At 33.8% G+C, this 9,896-nt stretch overlaps 1 protein-coding gene across 1 annotated transcript; it reads left to right on the top strand.

The window, feature by feature from the left end:
• The first annotated feature begins 1,540 nt into the window (after positions 1-1,540).
• Positions 1,541-9,451, top strand: LOC112758956 (DNA glycosylase/AP lyase ROS1-like). Its single transcript, XM_025807756.2, has 21 exons — positions 1,541-1,900; positions 2,123-2,594; positions 2,874-3,589; positions 3,695-4,100; positions 4,184-4,534; positions 4,810-4,900; positions 4,981-5,830; positions 5,912-5,991; positions 6,175-6,259; positions 6,407-6,498; positions 6,578-6,646; positions 6,738-6,774; positions 6,903-6,985; positions 7,278-7,793; positions 7,932-7,968; positions 8,056-8,113; positions 8,272-8,411; positions 8,533-8,598; positions 8,675-8,789; positions 8,880-8,918; positions 9,116-9,451. The coding sequence occupies exons 2-21, from the start codon at positions 2,138-2,140 to the stop codon at positions 9,352-9,354; spliced, it is 4,527 nt and encodes a 1,508-aa protein (XP_025663541.1). The 5' UTR covers positions 1,541-1,900; positions 2,123-2,137; the 3' UTR covers positions 9,355-9,451.
• The last annotated feature ends 445 nt before the right edge of the window (positions 9,452-9,896 follow it).

Below are 9,896 nucleotides of genomic sequence, written 5' to 3'. Positions count from 1 at the left end.
GTAAAAGTTCGCATAAAATTCTATCCATTTTTATTCGCGTAAATAATAAAAAATTGAATTTTAACTCATTTTTAAGCTCCAACTATAAATGTATAGAACATATATAGATTAAAAAAATATAAAAATGAAAGAAGTTAATATAAATATATTCAAGTGTGAAATAAATTAGTATATTTTAATAACAAAAAAGTTAGATTTATTATATTAAGATAAAATTATTTTGTGTAATTAATTGATTATTAATATATATTATATTAATATCAATGACAATTGGCAAATTTTTAGGGTATAGGTATACAATTTTTTTATCATAGTTATTTTATGTAGTTTTTTAATTAGAGTTAAATAATAGAATTTGTCTAATATTTTTAAATTAATTAAGGTAAATTTAACTTGAAAATTAGAGAAAATAAAGTATAATATATATATTTTACTTTATCTAAATGTAATTAATGTAATTTTTAATATTAAACTAATATCCCTATTAAGATATCATTATTAAAAACTATTTACAAATTAAATAATATTTCATTAACACGTGTTTAAGAATATTATATATATAACATTTTAATAATAATATAGCTTTAATGTATTAAATAGGTTAAAAATACCATTTCTTTTCTTTTATTCTCCTATCAATATTTTTATAGTACTCTTTATTTAACTTTAATTAAAAGTACTCGTTGATTAAATTTTTTCAATCCAACTATAACTAGAAGAGCTGCTTGCTATATTTTATTTTTTCAACTTGGGAGTGAATAAACCAGTAAGTTGACAATTTAAGTATTTGAATATATTTAAACTAAAATGATTTTTTTTTCAATTATAATTAAATATTAAAATATAATTTATTGTTATATACCATTTGTATGATATCAAATTCTATTCTTTTTATTTGAATTTTTAATTTAATTTCATGAACTGATAAAGTAATTGTTACCAAATAAAATTAAAATAAACTAATCATTTCAAAAAAATAAGAGAGTTATGGTAGAATTGAGAATAAAAACAAAAATTTAATTATTCTGTTGTTTTTTTTTATAGTTTTACAAAATTTTTAATTAGGTTTTTATAGTATTTTTTTTAATTAGGTCCCTGCACTAATTTTTTTTAATTAGGTTCTTCTTAACAGTAATTAGTTTGATTATATAGGGATCTAATTAAAAAAATTAGTATAAAAATCCAAAAAATATAAAAAAATAATTAAAAATAAAATTTAATGTAAAGACTCAATTTAACAAAAAAAATAAAAAAACCTAATTAAAAATTTTATAAAATTATAAAGAATAATAGAATAATTAAAAAAAAAAATATCTTCTATTCTATTACAGTAACATCAGCATATAGTCTTGCGACAACGAATTTTAATGAATCAAAATTAAACTCTTAAAATATTTATTCATGCATGCAAGTACGTATGCACAAAATCTTAGTATGTTTAAATAACATTACTTATTCTTTCTTTTATTTAAATTGAGTGAGACAGTGATAGTCAACCAAAGATTTAGCATAGAAAGAGAAAAAAGAAATTACATATTTAAAAATTCATTTGTTTGTTTTATTCAGATAAAACATATAAATTAAAATTGACCTAGCAGAATGCATGTGAAATTCTACATGTTAATTAGTGTGATGTTGCTCCTATAAACGTGATATATAGATTTCCAGCATTGACTCACTGTAACTACCGTTAGCACGAATCTTTCCTCTTTTTTCTGGTATTCCTTTCTCTGGTTAGCTTTTGGTTAACTAGTTGGTAAAACAACAGAAGAAATCCAATTCAAGCAGACGAAGCGGAAGTTTCAAAGGAAGCAATAATCAGTCACTATCGTTTTCATTTTCACTCAAGAACACACTTTTCTTCCCCATTTACAAAATACCCCCAGTTGTTTAGAAAAAGGTAACTACAACTGTATATCTCTCCCAATGCTGAGTATGTTTTTTCGATATATGAACTAGATTATTATATCATTGAATCTCATTTGTTTTCATTTGGATTAATCTTTTATTTGTGTTCATCGAAAAAAATGAGGTAACAGTAGACATGAGCTTTGCTTAGGATTTGAGACAAACTCACTTACAACTTTTTTTTTTACTTTTTTTGTTGGTGATTTTCAATCAGATTGAGGAATTAAGAATGGATATCAGAGAAATGAATAATAAAAAAGATCAACAAGTTGAGACTCGTTGGGTTCCCACTACTCCCATAAAACCCACTCTTCAAACAATGCCGATCTACGCACCAGAACAGGAAGATCAGCCCCAGATACCCACTCATGGTGATGGAGCAGTTGCATGTTCCAAATTCACAGGTTTTATGGAAAGGTCCTGTATTGGGTCAGTAAATGAAGGTAGAATGAAAAACATTGTTGGTGAAAATAGTGAAGCTTGTGCAAAGACAGTATCTGGTGATCTTCCTGGACTTGGTCATATGAGTTTTTCTCAACTTATAGCGACCATGCAAGAGAATGCAACATCAGCTAATTTGAATGCAACCCAATCAGGCAATGGATCGATGAATCCAGCTTTTTCTTCGTTGGATTCACAGATCAACTACAACAGAGCAGCCATGAATAACACCGGAAATCTTCAGGGTAAGTCAACATATTTTATTTACAATTGGTCCTGTTAAATTTAGTAGTTGCATTATAACACAATGTAAACTAATAATGATAATGACAACTAGATAGATTATTTAGTAGTTTATTAGTGTTTATTCTGTAGATTCTATGGTGAATACTTCTTTAGTTCTTTTTCTATTTATGTACGAAGTTAATTTTTATTTGCATGAGTACAGATGCATCCATATGAGTACAAATTTATTTGCATTTCTAGATACCTTATATTTTTTTTATCATCTTTTGTCACTACAGGCACATCGTCAGTTGGTTGCTCACAAATTGCATCATTGTCAATGAATATGGAAAAAAATAATCCTGCGGAAGAATTTGATGTTGCTTGCACACCAGTAAAGATGGATGCCATCCAGATAGAAAACACACCACAATCAAAACAAAAGAGAAGAAAGCACCGTCCCAAGGTCATTGTAGAAGGCAAGCCAAAACGAACTCGAAAGCTAGCTGAAGAAAAGAATGTTCAGCTCAAAGAAAATTCAACTGGCAAAAGAAAATACGTGAGAAGAAAAGGAATAAACAAGACCCCTACTACTCCAGCAGAAGAAACAATTAAAGACTTGACGCCAGACTCTACAAAAAAGTCTTGTAAAAAGACTTTATTTGATGGATTTACTGGCACTGAAAATGCAACAGCAGAAGGGACAGCAAGTTGTGACAAAGAAGCACAAGATCCGTCGCAAAGCAATCCTCCCGTAGCACAACCAATAGAAAAGACGATCAAGAAGAGGGGTCGGAAGAAGAAAACGCCCAACATGTCTTATCCAACAGAGACCACAGTAGAATTCAGTGAAGCATTAAGACGTGTACCTAACACAAGATCAAGAAGTAATAAGAAATCCAAAGAAGAAAGCTCTACAAGTGGAAATTTTTACATAGAATTACCCATCGGCACACAAGATCATAACACATCCGCTAAGAGGATGAGATATAGCAGAACAAATGCAACAAATAAGGTTAGTACTCCGACAGCACTTATAATCAAAATTATATACAGCACTTATAATCAAAATTATAACATTAATGCATTTGATTATAATCAAAATTGTTTCATTAATCAGGTATCATATGATCATGAGCGATCAACTGAAGATATCAAAACGTCAAGTATATTTTCTCCAGAAAGCACTTCGCAGGAGACAAAGCCCATTGTCAATTGCAGTTTTAAAGATAACAAAAACAAAAGAGATCAGACAACTGAAAATGCAGAGAGTCCAAATACGAGTGGCAGGAATATCATTGGGGTACATCATAATGATTTGTCTTTGTACAGAACGAAATCTAAAACAGCGAGTACTTCTGCCGCAACTAATCAAAATGAAGTAGAAATGATAATTTCTCCGCAAGATGCGCGCAGACTTGATTACGCATCCAGTTCTGACAACTCTGAATGTAATTCTGATTGCGACAAGTTTTACAAGTTCATCTCAATGGTGCGAAGTTGGGAAGCAGTGGACAAATCATTAGGTATTTCAATTGAATTATTGATTTGTGTCAACATTATATACATATAAAAAATATATTCTCACCAAAAAATTTTTGCATTGCAGATATTTCTGATGTAGATGCTATAACAACGCAATTTAAAAAATTGAAAATCAAAACACAAGAGGATGCAATAATAAGGTATAAACAAAAAAAACAAAAACAAAAGCAAAAGCGTCTTGATGGCGCCATCATTCCGTTTGAAGGCCAAGTTGTTCCTTTCAAGAAACAATATCCACGCGCTAGGGTTAACCTTGATGAAGAAACTAATAGAGTGTGGAAGCTTTTGATGTTGGATATAAACAGCCATGGAATTGATGGAGAAGATGAAGACAAGTCCAAATGGTGGGAAGAAGAGCGAAATGTATTTCGAGGGAGGGCAGACTCGTTTATTGCAAAAATGCATCGTGTACAAGGTATCAACCAATTATTCCCGAATAATTATCACTTATTCACTTATTCATAATAATATAAAATAAAAATTATTAATAAAATCATTAATATATTATTAGAACTTAGAAGAAAATAAACTGATTGCAAATTTACTTAGGGAAAATATTAAATTCAAACAACAATTAACATTAAAACCAAATTACATAACAAAAACAAGAACTTAAAGTTTACAAGAGCTTAGCATTAGTACACTAATTGCACTCATAACACTATTTATACGACTCATAATCAACAACAGGAGACAGACGCTTCTCTCGCTGGAAAGGATCAGTGGTGGATTCGGTGGTGGGGGTCTTCCTCACCCAAAATGTCTCAGACCATCTCTCAAGGTATGTATTCTGCAGTATCATTTGAAAGCAAGCTTTACCAGATGCCATAGTAACATTGTTTGTTCTTTTTCCTTTAACAGTTCTGCATTCATGGCCCTGGCGGCTCGATTCCCCAACAAATCACAAGTAAATGTTGGGGCGCCAGTAGAGATCTCAGAGGGGGATGCGCCGTTGAATCCATCCGTTCATGACGCCACTGAGCATTCTGGACACAAGATAACACAGTGGAGTGTCCCAGAAATGACTCAGAGAACGGGGTTTAATGATATGGTGGCATCCCGAAGCTCTGGGGTTTCCCAAACTGGCGAAGCTTCAAATGGGCAGAACGATGAGAAGATGGGATCCTGTTCGGGGGGCCACTCAGAAGTGGAGAAGAACACTTCTGTCAATATCACCCAGCAGGCAGAAAATTCAACCAAGGTTCAGGAAGAAGCTGACACAAAAAGAGATGAAGCAACTGAGAAGCTAACATCTGGGGACCTGAAGAATGGCAGCCCCAAAGAAAATACTCAGGTCCCCCTCAGAGCATCCACCTTCCCAACCCAGGAATCCGTCCTCAGCTCAGAAAATGAAAAGAGCATGCCTTGCTGCCCAGACAACGGAGCTGAAATGTCTCAAAGGTCTCACTCTCAAAGGATTGTGGCTCCAGCACAGGCAACTGCTGGTGCCCACAAAAGTGAAGCAAGCAATGAGGCCCGAGAGACAAGTTCAGCAAAAAAAGACAGCAAGGGCAAAGGAAAAGAGCAAAAGGACGAAATCAACTGGGATAGCTTGCGAACAGCCGCGCAAGCTATAGCAGGGAAGAGAGAGAAGACATGGAACACCATGGATTCTCTCGACTGGGATGCTGTGAGATGTGCAGATGTTAGCACAATCTCAGATGTGATCAAAGAAAGGGGCATGAACAACAGGCTCGCTGAACGCATTCAGGTACAGTTGAACTTCCACAAAATGAAATATCATTTTTTCCTTTCTGTTGAATTGCTTCTCATAATATGATTCACTGTGCAGCTCTTCCTGAATCGGCTGGTTGAAGATCACGGTGATATTGACCTAGAGTGGCTGAGAGACGTCGCCCCGGACAAAGCAAAGTAAGGCCAGCAGTAAATAAACTACTCTATAAAAAGAAAATACACCTACTGAACTAAAAGAAAATACATCATTCAAATGTTTTTTACCATATCTCCACTTTGTGGTTTAGAAACCACAAAGTGTGAGATGAATTACATATCAGCAAACATATGTGTATGATAAATATTCATTTCTCAATACAGGGAGTTTCTGCTCAGTATAAAGGGACTGGGACTGAAAAGTGTGGAGTGTGTGAGGCTCCTAACCCTGCACCACCTTGCCTTTCCTGTAAGTTCTATATATAGTTGTAAAATAGATAAATAAATGAATAAAAAAATAAATAAATGAATAAATAAATAAATGAAAAATAAATAAATAAATAAATGAAAAATAAATAAATAAATCTGAGTATCTAATGCTATGGCTATATTACAGGTGGATACCAATGTTGGAAGAATAGCAGTAAGACTTGGATGGGTACCGCTGCAGCCACTTCCTGAGACACTACAGTTGCATCTCCTGGAACTGTAAGTACCTACTTTGTAAATGATGTTAAGCATGATTAGCAAATTATTTAAGAAGTGCTAATGTAATTATCCTATGTAGGTACCCCATTTTGGAGACCGTACAAAAATATCTGTGGCCTCGTCTGTGCAAACTAGATCAAAAAACATTGTAAGGATTTCATTTCAATTTACTGCATCACATGAACAAAAAATGAATATATTGACTTATTTCTTTGGTCTTCTGTTAAATTATGATGCAGATACGAGCTACATTACCAGATGATTACATTTGGAAAGGTAATTGCATCATGTTGTGCATAAAGTTGGTGATCTTTTCTTATTTTTCTTTCCTTGATACTTAAAAGTCAGTGATCCTACCTACCAAAGCTTTGATGTGATACCAAGAAACACGAAAATGAATGCAGGTCTTCTGCACAAAACACAAACCAAATTGCAATGCATGTCCATTGAAAGGGGAGTGTAGACACTTTGCTAGTGCTTTTGCAAGGTATGTTCACAATATATTAAAAATTATTTGCAGAAAAAACGATTATGCAGGATCATATAAAACTTCTTTCTCATACATATGAACAATAAAAGTAGAAGTTATTTCAAGTTAAATTGTTGGCTATATAGATAACAAAATTGGGATTTCAAAGACAATATTAGGAAGTTCATATTAGCATAAATACTGTATTAAATACTGCATTATACTGGAAGCTGAAAATGATCTCTTACCACTCACAATCCAAAAACATGCATTTGATAGATCAATTGCATATAATCTATTTTGTATGCAGTGCAAGACTTGCCTTACCAGGGCCAGCGCAGACAAGTATAGTCAGTACCTCCGGAAACAATCCGACAGATCAGAATCCAACGGATCAAAATCCGATGGATCAGAACCCGATGGATCAGAATCCGGCGGTAAACATCGCTCAGTTGCACTTGCCCCTTCTTGAGAATCCAAACCAAGGAGCAGAAATTCTACAAGCAGAAGTTGCCAAACAGCTAAAATCAATATCTGAAAAGAATATCTGCCATCCTATTATTGAAGAGCCAACAACCCCAGAGGCAGAATGCTCACAAGTACCAATTCATGATATTGAGGATGCCTTCTGGGAGCCACGGGAAATTCCTCCCATCGACCTTGATCTAGAGGAGTTTACCCTGAATTTAAAAAATTATATGCAAGGAAATATGGAACTTCAAGAAGCGGAAATGTCAAGGGCATTGGTAGCTTTGACTCCAAAAGCTGCTAACATTCCTATGCCTAAGTTAAAGAATGTGAACCGATTACGGACAGAGCATTGCGTGTAAGTAAAATAACTAACTCTTCCACTAATTAACTTTAAACCGATAACATCAATGAGAGAGTTGCAACACATGCCATGTCCACCCCCCATAATGAGAGTGTTATAGCATTGTAACTAATTGTGTTCACTTTCATGCAGTTATGAACTCCCAGATACGCATCCTCTTCTGGAAGGGGTTAGATATTGCTGCATCTGTTCATCAAATTTATGTTTTAGTTTTTTTTCCTCTGTGCAACTTTCATTAACTGCTTTTTTGTTATAGTGGGACAAACGAGAGGCAGATGATCCAGGCAAATATCTTCTTGCTATATGGGCTCCAGGTAAACAAAATAGCAACTTCAACTTCGTTTCGGATTAATTTAAATAGGCTTATACATGGCACTATGCTGCACAATAAGGCAAGAAAATTTGCAGCATGTACAGTTTTCTGCTTTTCTTTTTTTAATTCAATTTGCCAAATACATCAATGATTACATAGGGGAGACAGCAAATTCTATACAACCACCTGAAAGAAAATGCAGCTATCAAGAAAGTGGCCAACTCTGTAATGAGAAAGAATGCCTTTCCTGCAACAGTGTTCGGGAAGCAGATTCGCAAACAGTTAGAGGGACAATCCTGGTATAAATGCTTGCCAAATTAATGATTTTAACATGTTTCTTAGTTACTATCTATTATATAGGAAGGAGAAATTTGCAAAATATAAAATGTACTCACTTGAATTGATGATGAATATATACAGATACCGTGTCGAACAGCTATGCGAGGAAGATTTCCGCTAAATGGCACCTATTTCCAAGTCAATGAGGTAAAATAGTGTGTAATCATATATTGCAATTATTCTTTGCAATTTCAGCATTAATAAGATGAAGTTTTTAATGCAGGTATTTGCTGACCATGAATCGAGTAAAAATCCAATCAGCGTTCCGCGAAGTTGGATCTGGAACCTGAACAGGCGAACAGTATATTTTGGAACCTCTGTAACATCAATATTTAAAGGTGGAGACATCAAATTTATATAGATAGATATATCAAGCAATAAATAAATAAATGTAAATTGAAGTTGAGTTTATGATTTTTGTTCATCAGGTTTAACAACGCCTGAAATTCAACAATGCTTCTGGAGAGGTAAGATTCAGTTCCCAAAATGTATCCTGCTTTGCATAATTCAATAATCTCTCGACCTGCTTTATTTATTAGTTTGAAATGAAATGATGAAGTTCTTCCCTAATAGGAATAACACATAATAATTAAATAAGAAAAAAAGCATGCATCAGATATACAACCTATCCTCTCTAAACAGATAGTGGAAAATTGCTTTGCAGGGTATGTCTGTGTGCGGGGATTTGATAGAGCAACTCGAGCACCGCGTCCTCTAAAAGCGAGACTGCATTTCCCAGCAAGCAAGATGGAGAAGGCCACAGGGACTACAAGGAAAAAGTCGACTGCCACAAAATCAGAAGGGGCAAAAACAAACCCAGAACAACCAGAAGTGGTTTCTGGGAGCCAAAGTCTTCAGGAGGGGGGAAAACCCAAAGAAAATCCATCCTTGTTCATGTCATAATTATCTTGTTCTGTAAAATTTATCTTGTTCTGTAAAATATATGTACCAACAGTGACAATTTTCTTTGTTTAAAATGAACTTTAACATGTTCCTGTCATACTCAGAGTGAGCAATTTTTTCTTTAAACAAAAACAAGAAAAAAAATTAGGACCAATAATGAGTCAATGGTAGTACCTAGGCTCTATACTTGAAGGGAGAATGTGAGCCGGGTGATGCCAAAGCAGAGAAACGGGAGCTGAGGATTCTCCTCCCAACTCCTGCAAAGACAGGCTTAGAAATATTCGAATTTGAATTTTATGCTTTTCGCTTTCATTTTAGCATTCAACAACCAAATTTTCAATCCTCAGCGTTCTATTACAATCACTTCTTGAGTGAGAGATAATTACAAAACAAATATATGCATACCTGATGGACTATCTGTTAACTCCAAAGTCTAATAATTTACCAGTTCTAATGGCAACTTCTGGAATTGGACTCTATGCTTTCTTACATTAGCAGAAAAAACATGCAATTCAAATGGAAAAGAAAAGGGGCTAACAAAT

This window comes from Arachis hypogaea, chromosome 2 (assembly GCF_003086295.3).
Source record: "Arachis hypogaea cultivar Tifrunner chromosome 2, arahy.Tifrunner.gnm2.J5K5, whole genome shotgun sequence".
NCBI lineage: Eukaryota > Viridiplantae > Streptophyta > Magnoliopsida > Fabales > Fabaceae > Arachis > Arachis hypogaea.
This window is presented reverse-complemented; position numbering and strand designations above follow the sequence as displayed.